General features: G+C 47.1%; 1 protein-coding gene across 25 annotated transcripts in view; it reads right to left on the bottom strand.

Moving 5' to 3' along the window:
- Positions 1-14,579, bottom strand: part of KIZ (kizuna centrosomal protein) — a 107,312-nt gene that overhangs the window by 35,520 nt on the left and 57,213 nt on the right. For all 25 annotated transcript variants that reach the window (XR_014832925.1, XR_014832926.1, XR_014832929.1 and 22 more), the window contains one exon: positions 5,577-5,690. Coding sequence is in view for 16 of the 25 variants with exons in the window: in XM_085004618.1 (XP_084860744.1) it covers positions 5,577-5,690 (114 nt within the window). In the remaining 9 variants the exon portion in view is untranslated. The remainder of the gene's footprint in view (positions 1-5,576; positions 5,691-14,579) is intronic.

The following is a 14,579-nucleotide window of genomic DNA, read 5'->3' as shown; positions in this document are numbered from 1 at the left end:
AAGAAAAAAGTGTGGATAAGGGAAAGAGCTAAAACAAGAAGGGGCAAAATGTTGACAATGGGAGTTTCTGTTGCGGCGCAGCAGAAACAAATCCGACTAGGAACCGTGACGTTGCAGGTTCGATCCCTGGCCTCGCTCAGTGGGTTAAGGATCCAGCATTGCCGAGAGCTGTGGTGTAGGCTGTAGATGGGGCTTGGATTTGGTGTTGATGTGGCTCTGGCATAGGCTGGTGGCTACAGCTCCAATTACACCCCTAGCCTGGGAACTTCCATATGCCCCGGGTGAGGCCCTAAAAAGGACAAAAGACAAAAAAAAAAAAAAATGTTGACAATGTGTATATGTAAAATCTAATCTTTTTTAAAAAAAATCATACAAATGACCTTATTTACAAAACAGAAACAGACTCACAGATTTAGAAAACAAATGTATGGTTTCCAAAGGAGAAAGTGGGATAGGACGGATAAATTCGGAGTTTGGGACTAACAGATAAACACTACTATAAATAATACAGATAACCAACAAGGTCCTGCTGTATAGCACAGGGAACTCTACTTAATATTCTGTAATAACCTAGAGGGGAAAGGAATCTGAAAAAGAATAAGTATGTGTATACGTATAACTGAATCACTTTGCTGTACACTTGAAACCAACACAACATTGTAAATCAACTATATTCCAATAAAATTTTTAAAAAAAATTTTTTAAAAAAAATTGACAATTGTGGATCTGGGTGAGGGTACACAGCACTTCATTATAGTCTTAAATCTGTTTATCGAATGTTTAAAAATTTCAAAGTACGAGCTAAAAAGCAGTGTACTAATATCTGCAACTTACTGGGAAATGCATCAAAGTAAAAGATTGAAATTGATGGCTGAATGGAAAATGAGGAGACAGATCTGTAACAATACGTCCATGGTAGCATCTGGGTGGTGGGTATGTGGATACACAGTTCTTTTTACTTTTCTGGATGTTTGGAAACTTTTATAATAAAATGTTTGGGGGAAAAGTCAGTCTAAGTACAACTTCTTTAATAAATCTTAATTGTTATAACATTTTCTTGATCTAACCTAGTTTTTCCCAACGTGTGGATAAAGTGGGATGCAGCACTGGAATCCTTGAGCTTACTTAAAAACTTCCCAGGATGATTCCAAGGCTCCTGGCCGGTTTGGTAGGAAGCCCCCTCAGCAACCTGGCTTTCGTGGTGACATCCAGACCTCACTATGTCAAAAAGCCACCCAATTCCTTTGTTCTGATTCCACGTGACTGAAGCAGCCTTTGCATCTGTGCCTAATGTTGCATTATTTCCCTCCTAGGAAAATGCACCCATAAGCCATCAGCAAATTCTAGTCCAGTCAGCAGGTGTATTCCTTATAATGAGTAAATCGACTGTGTTTCTAGCCTGAATGTATGTTTAGTTAAGGTGGAGTTAAACTTGAAAATGAGTTTATTTAGGTTGAGTTAAATCACTTAAGTTACTCGGGTTGGGAGGAACTATCAGAGAGCAGTCTCTCTGGTGACTGATACACATGATTCTGCAGAAGCAAAGCCAGGGCATGACTCTGATCACTAACTCCTCTGCCAGCTGTAACCATCCTCTGGGTCCTGATGGGAAAGAATGAGCTAAGGTTTCCTACAATTATTATACTTGCTTCAAAAGGATAAAAACCCATTGATTGACTTGCATTGCGTCAAAAAGCAAACAAACTTCTGGAAGACGTACAGCATCTAGAACCTGTGACTTCTGAACAGCTAGGCCAAGGCTTAGCAACAAGGAGGGCTCAGGTCTTGACCTTGCAGGGAGCCCCATCCCTGCCTATCTACAAACATACCAAACCAGAAACTCTACTGAGTGGTACAAGAGACTTAAAGGAGTTTTTTACTCCTTTGTCCACTTTACATTGGAAACTTAACATCAATGCCACATAGAAAAAACAAAATGTGATGTCAGCTAAACTACAGTCCTTTAATTAAAAATAAATAGAGCAATAGACTATAGTCTATATTTAATTTCCTATATTTGGAATGGCTTCCAATCAGAAAACTGCAACTTAAGCAAATGTTCTAACATATTCTAACAATAATCGACTTACAACACATTGGTAATTTGACCAAAGTTTTAAATGCAAAGTAATAAAAACCTTGAATTTTGTTCTGAACATAAACAGGATAAAATAGATTTCTACATACTATACTCTAAACACTATGAAGAGTTCCTTAGTTTGAGAGCACAATTGATCAACTGTATCTAAAAGTAGCCACTAACAATTAGTTGCACCTAGAAAAAACAAAATCATAGGTAATCTCATTATAATTTTCATTTAAGGTAAAGTGATTTATTAAGGAATTACTTTTATGTTAAAATATATTTTCCAAAAAGCAATAATAAACAAACCCTTTTTTTGGCTGCACTTGTGGCATATGGAGGTTCCCACATTAGGGGCTGAATCGGAGCTGCAGCTGCAGCCTACGCCACAGCCACGGCAATGCCAGATCTGAGCCATATCTGTGACCTATGCCACAGCTTGAGGCAACACTGGCTCTTTAACCCACTGAGTGAGGCCAGGAAATGAACCTGCACCCTCATGGACACTATGTCAGGTTTTTAACCTGCTAAGCCACAACAATTCCATGAATCATATTTTAAAACTCATAATTGTTTAAAATAATGACTTGGTCCTAATAATAGTAGACCTTTTCCAGGAAGATCTTTTAATATTGATATAATAAAAATCAATAATAATGACAGGAATGGTTTGGTTTTTTGCTTTTTGGTGTTTTTATTTCTTAGGGCCACATTCACGGCATATGGAAGTTCCGCAGGCTAGGGGTCAAACTGGAGCTCCAGCTGCCAGCCTATGCCACAGCCACAGCAACTCGGGATCCAAGCCGCATCTGCAACCTACACTTCAGCTCATGGCAACACCAGATCCGAGATCCACTGAAGGAGGCCAGAGATCAAAACTGCATCCTCATGGACACTAGTTGGATTTGTTTCTGCTGAGCCACAACAGGAACTCCCAGGAATGGTTCTTTTTCTTACAAGATGCTTCATTTTTGTGATTGAGAATTCAGAAGGCTTCACTCTTTCCGAGTGTGCCATGAGGTGTGTGTCCCATTTTACAGGTGGAATTAAAGAGACAGATGTCAACTGCCAAGGTCTGGCCAGGGGCACATGCAGGGTCACTGCCATGCCAAACATGGCTCTGCTCACAGGTTTTTGGGAGTTCATAACCTGTTACAGCCTTCCTACTCTGCCTGGCTTACAATTTTGTGACATCAATGTCTAACGATTACTAACGATTAAGGAAAAAAGTAGATCATTCTCTCCAAATCTGGGCTTCTGGAATGACTAGCTGACTGCTTTGGTCCAAGAGATATGACAAAGCAGACAGGAGCATTTCACTTAGGGGACTACCTAGCAGTGGCTCCTGGGTGCTGAGGGACCTAGGAGGGGCGGGGGCAAGGAAGACAGAGACACGTGATGCTGTGATCAAAACAGGCTGAGAGAGATCTGACCCGAAGACCTGACTGCTTGTCTCTCAAGGTCATGGAGACACCTGGCACCTTCTCCGAGGCTAGAGAGTGAATCAGGGTGCGTTAAACAGCATCCCAGTCACCACACAGGGTGATTCGGATTGTAACAGAACCAACAGTTGACATTAGCAACTATTCTTGACTTCTTTATCTGGCTTTAAAAAACGATTGCGGCCGCGAAACAGTTCTGAAGGCTCCAGATATTAATTTTAAAATTTGTGTTGGTCATAAAGAAGGATCATTTCTTGTGGAAGGCTGATTTATACGTCACTGTAGATCAATAGCCATGTAAAACGCAGCCTCTCATAGTGGAAATCAACGCTCTATTATGCATGTCGAGAAACGGTAACAAACATTGGCCTTGGAGACGGGATGTCATATCTTCTCAGCCAGGCAGAGTCTGGCAGCCCAGGTTAAGAGAGTCACACGATGAATCATTTAGTCTAACAACTCAGTTTGCAAGGGGAATTATGGATGCATATATGCTTTTTATGCTATACACCACAACCGTGGTGTATGCCAAGCAATACATCAACAGACACAAAAGGCAGTGGAAAAGCGAGGGTCCCTTAAAGAGCCTTACAGCACACAGTCACCAAATGACCAGAAAGCCTCTTCCACACCCTTGTAAAGGGGTACTTTGAGACCGCCTTTTTTCACTTTGCATGATAAAAAACATGACAGAGGATTTTCACGCATTGTCTTTGCTGCTCTAGGTTGAAAAGCTGCTGACCAGGAAGGTCATGCCCCAGTGTTCTCCATAGTCTGGAGATCACAGTACAATACAGAAGGTAATGTAAACACACTCAGGACTTGTGGACCCCACCTGTGGGCTGTAGGATGGAGCCCTGTGACTAGTCATGTGTTCTTGTGACAAGGGCCTTTTAGAGACCACTGCCCTGACTTCTCACACCTCGATGGGATCCCATACATACTGGATTTATGCTGAATACTATGCTGAGTAAAATCACATTATCCTTCCAGTTTAAATCACTGACATCAAAGAGCCCATGTGGTACACCGAAGGGAGAGAAGAAATGCTGGATGGAAGACCACCAGACTCAGAGCGCCTCTCACTTTCAGCCAGATGAGGCCCTTTCAGACAGGCTGTCACCGACACACGCCTGCTGACCACACCTGGGTGGGTACTTGCCCTCTGTCAGTAATCAGAGGGGATGTATTTTAGTAAGAGGAAACAGAGTCAGTCCCCCAAATAAAAGCAGGGTTAGGACACTGGTGACACACACCATGAATCAGGCCCCTACCAGGGCCAGCACCAGACAAACACGACATGTGTTATGCATTGGCGATTTCATGGATTCAACCAAGAAGTCCAGATGCCACAAAGTTTCCAAGGCCATGAGAAGAAACCTAGACTGCCGAGAATGTGGGAGGAGCGTACAGATCTCTGATTTAGGAAGGATGCACAAGAATCACGGTTCATGTGTCACAGCCACCCTACAAACTACCAACCCTGCTCGGATCCCAGGTTTCTAGCCATCTGAGGCACACCTCCGAAGTCTCCGGTGCTCTCAAACCCGAGGGAGCAGATTTCCCTCAACACTCATTCTAACCCAGGTGGCTGGGCCCCACCTCCAGATTCCTGATTCCGTGGATCTGGGGTGGGGCTTGAGAAGGTGCCTGTCTAACAAGCTCCCGGGGCTTGGTGTTGCTGCTGGTCCAGGATCACACTTAGCGGCCTGTATCACGCATGGCCTTGGGAATCTAGGAAGCCGTATGGGGTCTGGACCTGCCAAGAACATTCCTCTAGCTGGTGGTGTGCACACGCCAGACAAAGTCCACCCGTGTTCCCTCCCCTCAAGGAATCTTTCAAGTGTCCCTACGAGCAGGGGCTGAGTGGGTATAGCCAATTAACAATGAGAAGCAAATACATTTTTGAAAAAGCGGATGCGAAATCACAACTAAACTGAAAGCTACAAGTGCCAAGCACGGTGCTGATGGTGTGGACGAGTGTCTCACAACCCTTATCTGGGAACAAGAAGGGCCCACCCACCACTGGAGCAACTCGGCGACAGTAATACCTGCCAGGGGCTTCATGGCTGCCACCCCCCAGGGAGAGTCTTGGAGGCTGGTGAAGGACGGCAGCTCCGTAGGCTTCAAGGTCTTCTTTCACAATGTCACGGTGATCAGAGAGCCTATAAAATAAAACAGGGGCTTCAGGAGATGCTTATTTAAGCACAGAGGCCATCTTCTAGAATCCATGGTGGCTCTTTGTGGTTTACTGAAATATATCTGTAATATAATCTAGACATAAAAACGCAGCAACTAGACTGACTCTTGACAAAGCTGTAAAACGGGGTGGTTTGAAAAACTTGTCTGGGTGTATGTGGTAGTTTTAAATACATCAGAGGAAGTGGCTTTTAACCCTTTGAAGACGTTAATGATGTTCAAATGCAGAGCTGTGCAATCTCATTCCACATTCCACCTGACTGATAGGAATGCGAGATAATCTTAACAGCAGAAAAGGCTAATTTTATATTGTCAATCATAACCAAGTTAGAGCTCCTCAACTCACAGGAAATTTACTTAAATTGTCACTGTTAAGAAATTGAAAGCTGCTGGCTGAAGTATAGGTTACGTCCTCAGTTTCTGAATGCAGAAGAACGACTACTATTTCTCCATTCAGATCCCATTGCAATAAACTTTTCTCTATTCTTAGCAAGAGGAAAGAGGGATTGAGGCCTCCTTATATACTTCCAGTCTAGCGGGGGACCAGGGAGTGTTAACAATTTGGCCACTGTTTTAGGCTAGGTCTGTCACAATGGCCTCCAAAGAGACTGGTTAGGAACTTCCTTTTAAAAAAAAAAAGTCTGTTTTGGGGAAAGCACGATTCTCAAAGGCTATGGAGGAAGATAGCAAAGACAGACCAGTACTTCTCCTTTAAAGGAGATGATCACGTATGTAGTCTGTAATATTCAACACATACCCCAGAGGAAAATGAAGCAACTTATAAAGCAATGTTAATTAGCAAAGTATTGCTAATTTGTAACTAGTACAGCAGGTGGTTAAGTTACTGGATCTATCTGATGGCCATGCACCTGACATGACAAGGATGAAAAAGGCCTCCTCTGTCTGCACAGGAGAGGCTCAGGACAGTCCACCCTGCAGCAGGTGCTCACCCTGGGCAGGAAACAGAAATGGGCCTGGGATTCAGGTCCTGCTCTGGGCTCTGGGCCACCCTGTGGCACTGTAGGTCCTCACCGAGTCCTGAGCTCCTGCCTAGGCGCTAAGCCTGGGGTCTCTGTGCCTGTGCGCCAGACCTGGCGCTGGGTCCTGCACTCCTGAGCCCTGTTCCCAAGCCCCCCAGCCCCTCAGCCCCCCAGCAGGTTTGACCTACAGCCCCTGTGAAGAGAAGGCAAAATCTGGGTTCTGAGTCTTCCTGGAAGGCTTTACCTTGTCAATTCACTCAGAGAGAGAAGACATCTGCCTTAAAAGGGGGCAGATAAGCCAGCTTGGAGCAGTAAGGGAGGGTGACAGTCCTGGTGAAGACAGTGGGTGCTAGGAGGTGGGGTCTCTGCTGGGAGGATGCAGACAGAAGGGAGAGGACAGCTGAGGTAGAGGAGCGCCAAGCAAAAGTGCCCAGAATGCCCAGTCAGAGGGCTGTGGGGACCAGAAAGGAGATAAGCTGGCTACGTGGGGGCTGCTGTTGGTGGTGACGGGCAGTGATGGGAAATAAAATTTGTTAGAAAATTCTGGTGATGGAGTTCCCGTCGTGGCGCAGTGGTTAACGAATCCAACTAGGAACCATGAGGTTGCGGGTTCGGTCCCTGCCCTTGCTCAGTGGGTTAATGATCCGGCGTTGCCGTGAGCTGTGGTGTAGGTTGCAGACACGACTCGGATCCTGCGTTGCTGTGGCTCTGGCATAGGCCAGTGGTTACAGCTCCGATTCTACCCCTAGCCTGGGAACCTCCATATGCTGCGGGAGCAGCTCAAAGAAATAGCAAAAAGACAAAACAAAACAAAAAATTCTGGTGAGAAAATAGTGATAAATCTCATGGATTTTTGTGCCATGGTTGGTGTCCTGGCAGCTGAGACTGGATGGGACTGGTGAGGGACAGACAGACAGGAGACTGACCCTGTGTTCTGGAAGGGAGGGAGGCCGGTGCGCAGTGTGGGGACTCAGCACCCACAGCTGGTGGGGTGGGGCATGCACCTCTCTCAAAGGGCCAGTCACTCCAGCCTCCCGCCATGGAACATGTGTCTCAGTGAGGCTAGATCTTTCTAGTTTTCAAGAGAAGCTAGAAATTCACAACGGCTAGTTCTATTTTTATATGATCTCTCCCAAATTTTAAAATGTGACTAGATAATGTGCCTGACAAACAAGGCCCCTCTACTGGCTTGGGGTCCCCAGCTTAGGCTGCCTTTAGCCTCATCTCCTGAGCAGGTATAAACCCGGAGCAGGGCCATGGCTTGATGCTTCTGTTCCTCCCTTCAAACCTCAGAACAGCAGGGAACCCAGCAGCCATTTGCTATGCTGGCTGCCAAGTGGGGGTGGGCCACCTGCCTCTGGCACCCTAATGCCAGCATCTGCACCACCCATGGCCCCAGTCCCACCATGGTGGGGCCAGTGCTCAATCACACCTGAGTGTCTAGTCAGGACAAAGGCCAGAAATCTCTGTTCTTTTCCCGGCTGATCGTCCAAATGTCAGGCCTGCTTAGCCCAGCTCCCCTCACACTGGGCGGTTTCTCCGACCACCCCCTTCACAGGGATCTTTCTCTCCCCTGGATCCTCTAGCAGAGAGCAGACGGCACCCCACCCGGTACCGTTCTCCCATTAGCCCATTAGACCAGGAGCCTGTTGAGAATAGCAATTGGACCTGTGATTTCATGGGATACCGAAGGCACACCTAAGGACACTGTGGGTTGAATGACAGATCAGGATTTAAACCTAGATTAGAGGAATTCATGACCCATCTACTGTCACAGTCTGGTTTTATATACTGATGTCACACCAGTCCGGGGCTTCCAGGGCTTGGCAATGAGTGATCAATAAGACAGTCACAAGTACTGTACCCACGGAGCTACGGCCGACACCAGATTAACTCTGAACCTTGTCTGGCTGAACAATGAGTGGGTCTGCGTTAAGAGTTTCTAACAGTTGTCTCCCCACAGGATATCAGACTTTAGTTTGCAACATATCCATCAATCCTTTGCTGCAAATAACACTCAAATGATTCACACAGCATACAGAGCTAAGGATTAAAGACTATATGTTATGAAAATACTATTTTAGAATCCAAGACCCCAGTTTCATGTCCTCTGTTTGCATTCCTGCCAAAAAAACCCAGTTGGAGGGCGTTGGCCTGACAGCCCAGGCCCAGTCTCCTGTGGAACATGTGGGCTGGCCTGGCACCAAGTCGCTGGACCTACCACCCCTTTGTTTTCTACAAAGTACAGCAAGTGGACAAACGCGCTGGATGACAAGCAATTGCTAGAAACACATGGGGGCACTTTAGAGGTATATTTCATTTTATCCGACGATAGTTACTCAAACAATAAATAAAATTATTTTTGGGGCCAAAATTTAAACTGCTTTCTAAGCAAGCTTCATTTCCATCTTTCAGTCACACAGAATTTTAGGACATAATTTACAAGAAAACAACTCCATGCCAGGCTAAATAAGGTGAGCAATCAAATTTAGGTGGTTTGTTTTGTTTTGAAGAGAGGAGGAGCGCAAAGGTGTTTTGCTTTTTCTTTTGGTATCACAAGCTGAGAATTACTCCTTGGCAAACAGAAAATCAAGGTTCCCCTAACTCTGGTGGGTAACTCACACACACCCGTGGGTGTTACATGCGTGTTACAGGGTGCTGCAAGCTGGGCTTTTAGGTTTTACTTTCTCCAGGAACGCAGCCTCAGTGGTGTGGCTACCCGACTGCAAGGAGGGAAGAATCTGCTTACAGAATTCGTATAATACAATGTTACTTGTTAGATGTTTTATGAAATACCTTTACTGACTTTTTAATAAAACCGAAGGCTGGTCCCAGCCAGAACAAAGTTTTAGGGAAGACCCGTCTTTCAGACGGAGCAGCAACGAACAGGCATCATTTATAGAGATGTGGAGAGCAGGGAAGAGAGGAACGACCCCCAGACAGGAGGGCAGGAGGGGGCAACCCCACAGGCCTGCCTCCATCCAGTTCCCCAGCTCACAGAAAACCCCACTGGGAACTCATGGCTTCCATCCCTTGTTCCTTCCACAACATCAGATGGCTTTGATCTTTACACGAAGAATACATGGTCTGGATAGAAAGGATTAGTTTAAAACGAACATTTCATCAGGTCTGAGACCTGATTTTCTGCATTTAATTCCCAAAGAAATTTGTTGGTTACAAGGAACAACATTAAAAAAAAAAAATCCTCCTAAAACCCATGAGCTTCTTAAATTTAAGCAGAAGCAACAGAATGCATTCCTGTACCCAGCCCACAACTGTGGCAAAACAACATGAACAAACCAAAGCGGGACTGCTGTCAGTCAAAACCCGGGGACGCTAATTCAATCTGTGTAGCCCATTAGTCCCCCTGGAGCATTTTAGCACCTTTCACCAATAGGCGAAAACCTCCAGCAACCTCCCACCCACAGGTACACGAATACAACATACAACGCCAAAGCAAAGGCCAGCAGAAGCCCTACCTCCATAAAGATGCAAATTAAGACTTAAACAGGGTAACAATTGGCCGGAGCTAATCCTTTTACAGAGGTGTAAATGGCCATTGAGGACTGAATTCCGGCTGCCAGCTTTTGTTAAGTCCCTTAGAGACAAATTTCACCCGAGAGCCACGCCAAACCACCAGATCTGAGGATGACGGAAAAAACGTTTCATCAAGCCAGCGGAATTTGTTTGCTTTGGTATCAAATTTCCCAACCATAAATCTAGGCATGTAAAAGCAGACCGCATCAAGAATTAGCGCCCGGGGAACATCGACGGGAAGCGACCGTCTCCAGCCCGACGCCCGCCAGCTGGACAGCTGTGTGTGCGGCCAGAGGGAGGTTTCTACGTGGGGTTTTGTTTGCCACACAAGATGGTTGTAGAAAGGACAAAACGTACACAGTTAAACAGTCTTTTTCTTTTAACAGGCTGTCTTACAAACCTATGTTTTGGTGGCCACCTCAGGGGGGCCCCTATTGTACAGCCCCCTGGGTGGTCCCTTCCAGGGGGCCACTTGAAGGGAGCACAAAGCCAGGAAGGAGGGAGGAGGGGACAGGGGCACAAAGGCCAGTGGTGGGGGGAGGGCTGCTGGAGGCCGGCCCAGGGGTCAGAGGACAAGGCGCCTCCTCTTTCCCCCGGGACAAGGGCTCCTCTTCACCTGGAGGCGGTGTGGTGAGGCCAGGTCTGCAGGGCGCCCTGGGCTCTGCATTTAAAGCCACAGAGGCTGTATAGGCAAAATCTAGGCCCTTCTTCACCCTCAAAACAGACACAACTCTTTCATTCTGCCCCATTTCAATGTTCAGAACTACTCCCTCTCCCAGACTACTGTTTTTTTTTTTTTTTTTTTTTTTTGCAAAGTTTCTTAATGAGGCACCAGAAGGCCTCATTTCTAACAGTTTCCCCCCATCCTTCAACAGAGCCTACAATCCTGAACCCAGAACGAGTTCTTACAGCTGGAACTGCAGATCCCAAGCTTGACACCCAGGGTGATAGAAGAACCCCGCCTCCCCTTGCTGGGAGGGTAAAGGCTGGAAGCATTAAACCCCTGATGTGTCACCAGAGGGATGTCGTCTCAGGGTGCTCTCCAACCTGAGGTATGTGCGACAGATTCAGGGAGTTGGTCACTGAAAGTGACCAGGCTTTAAATATCTGCTGCAAAAATGAACTTGCAGGGTAAAATGACTTATCATACAACTGGATGACTTTCAAATATTTAATACAGTCAGATCTTGTATTTTGGAACAGTTTAAAAAATACTATGAACTTGCTAAAATTAGTTTTTCATTAGACATTCTCATCAGCTCTATAATTAAACGCTAGAGGGTGCTTTTGGTAAAAGGGCATCCAATACTGTCAGGGCAGAACGACCTCTGCTGGGGCTTAATGACTGATGGGGGCGGTAAAACCAGAGTCAGACTTTTGTGATGCTGTGTCACGTCTGTCTCTACATGTGTTTGTGTGTATATCTCCAGGGGAAGAGACAAGGAGGCTCAGCTGGGCTGGCACGTCACGCCTCATGAGGGAAACCTTCCAGAGACGCGATGGGTGGTGAACGGACTCACTGAGGGCTCAGGCAATGCTCAGACCCTGAAGCAAGTTAGTACGCAAGGCACGTCTCCAGGACAGGTGAGTTTCCTTCGAGACCAAGGAAGTCTGAAGAATGGCAGTGGGGTCCAGGGTGTCACTACTCAGATGAGCCAGGCAGGTCCCTCCCTGGGTTTGGACTCAGCGTTCCAGGTCCACCTCAATGATGACCATGAAATCGGAGGCAGTGGTATGCAGGGAGGGACCTGCAGGAAAGGAACTGAACATTTGGCCATCAGGGCTTTCCCCCTGCTCTAAGACTTGGGTAGAAATCAGATACAGGGCTGCTGAGAAGACTGCAGTTTGCTGCTGGGCCCTTTAGAGAGTCTACACTGTACGACTATGAAGAAGCTGGATCACTTTACTAAGCAAATGTTCACTCACCTAGGAAGCTGCTAAAAGGATGCCAAAGACAAAAAGAAGAAAACAAGAGGAAAAGAAGAAAACAAGCCCTTTGGAGAGTCTACACTGTACTACTACGGTTTCAGGATCCAGCGCTGTCACTGCTGCAGTGTGGATTCGATCCCTGGCCTGGGAATTCCACATGCAGTGGAAGAAGAAGAAACAAGAAACAAAAAAGTGGATGATACCGAATGATCATTGTGACTGAATAAATGGATTAACCGTGGCGGAAAGGCAGGCAGGATGCAAGCAAGAAAACGAAGCTAACGGGTCCTCCTAGGTAGATCCTGGGAACCAAGGTGAAAAGGCTTCTCCTGTCAGAGTCCACGGGATGTCACTTAAGCACATCCCTAATTCCAGGTGAGTACACTTGAAAACAGCACAAACCAATTCCAAGTGTTTTTGTGATTATGGGTGTGACAATGCTTCTAAACAGCCGTGTCCAGCACATCTTCCTGTAAGGTACATTGCAGCTGATCAGCAAGGACAGCAGCCCCAGGACTCAATACCTAAGAAATTATTTTAGGGATTTGATGGTCCTGCAAAGTAAGGCTTTTCAGTCGTTCCAGGGAGGACACCGGGAAGTCACAGAACCTTTTGCAAAATACCACAGAGTATTGATGTATTTTGTCACAGAAATCAGAAAATTTTTTGTAAGTGGACAGTGAAGATATGTATACAATACCAAAACCAAACAAATATCCATGATAAAAAACAATCTGTCACAGGTCAGCTGCTTCCACGGTTTTATCCTTCTTCACTTGGTAGTCTGTTTATTTTGGCATCCTCTGGTGGGCGGCTACAGCAGGTACCAACATTTGAGGAAAACGGTTTTGAGACAGTTCTCAAAATTACAATGATTCACTTTCCTAACTTGGAAAAGCCCACTTTCCTCAACTGCGGAATAAGTCTACTGGAACATGTCTGAGAATCACTGCAATGAAGAAAACAAACCTAAAATTGTTTTAAGCAGCAGATTCAAATGCACAGTCAGTCCATCAAAATGACAAGCAAATCGAGGCGAATTTATACTGACAAAGGAGAGTAGTGAGAGAAAAGTCAGACATGAGCTGGAAGCCTCGGAAGACAGGAGCAGGACCTCCTCACGTTTCTCCGGAGGTTAAGGTAATAGTTAAGTCTCCCACTGAGGACTCAAAACAGTGAGGCGAAAGGTAAAATAACAAGGAAATGAATCAAGGGCTCCCGTTCTGCGTAACTGCTGGTTTTCCAGTGTCTCCCCGCCTGGCCCAGGTGCGCACACTCCCCATACAGCCCTCCCTTATCCAGCTCGAATGGTCCTCCTCTCATCCCAGCTAAACCGAATCAGGTCTTTCCAGATGCCTATCCCCGTTAGAACACGAAAAGGGAAGCAGAGCCATAAGGAACCTAAGAGGAGGAATAAAACGGCAACAAGATGGAGAGGACAGGGCGGAGGCTGGCCACCCAACAACTGGAAACGGATCCCAGCTCTGCTCTCATGACCCCTCCCCATCATAATCTACCCCTGGGCGTGTGGAGCACCAGGCTGGTCCCAGGAAAGGAGGGCGGGCAGAGCCCAGGCATCACGGGCGGGGCAGCCGCCGGGAGAGGGCCTCCCACTCCCATTGTTCTGGGCAGCCCTGGAGCCCAGACTGAGGCAGGAGCAAGAGGGGGGACATAAGAGGGGGGGAGGAGGGAAGCAAGGAAATATATACTCTGGCTTCTTGCTGCAGAGGCTTTAACTATCACACTCACGCCCGCACTGCTTGGAGCCGGGCCTGTGACTGGATGGCCGTCGATGAGCCACACAGGGGGTGGGGGAGGGGGGTCCCTGCAGGCTCTCCTCCTAACAAAGGGCCTAGAGAGGACCTCCTCTGTGGGTCTGGACAAGGTTCCTGCCCTGGCATCCGTCAGCTCAGGCTACTCCAGCTAAACACCGCAGACCAGCATTTAACCAGCACACGTTGACTTTTCACAGCCCTGGAGGCGGGAAGTCCAAGACCAAGGTGCAGGCCAACCTGGCGCCTGGCGAGGCCCCCTCCAACTGCCCCCTCCAGGCTGGCACAGGGCTGCCTTCTCCCTATCCTCACCGGGGAGAGAGGGGGTTACTTGGAGGTTTCTAGGCTCACCTCTGGGCCTGGGCTGGCACGACGTCAGGCTCTGCTGGGCCCCGTGCTGGCAACACCTGCGCTTGGCCTCTCCCTCAGGCCTATCTGTTGCTGGCCCCCTGTTCTTAGAAACCCGGCCGCGCCCCACCTCCCTACTTTGTCTGGGTCTGACTCCGGAACAAGCAGCGCAGAGCGTGACTCCCAGCCTCTTCTTCAGCTTGCAAAGCCACGGGTAAACTTGTTCCACTCAGAACAAACTACTTTCAGGTCGCAAATGTGTATTGCAGGAGGCCTAGCTCTGCTCCAC

Source organism: Sus scrofa, chromosome 17 (assembly GCF_054392235.1).
Source record: "Sus scrofa isolate SSC_HxYL_T2T_F1_AM1 chromosome 17, Sscrofa_HxYL_maternal_Yorkshire_Landrace_v2.0, whole genome shotgun sequence".
Classification (NCBI taxonomy): Eukaryota; Metazoa; Chordata; class Mammalia; order Artiodactyla; family Suidae; genus Sus; species Sus scrofa.
This window is presented reverse-complemented; position numbering and strand designations above follow the sequence as displayed.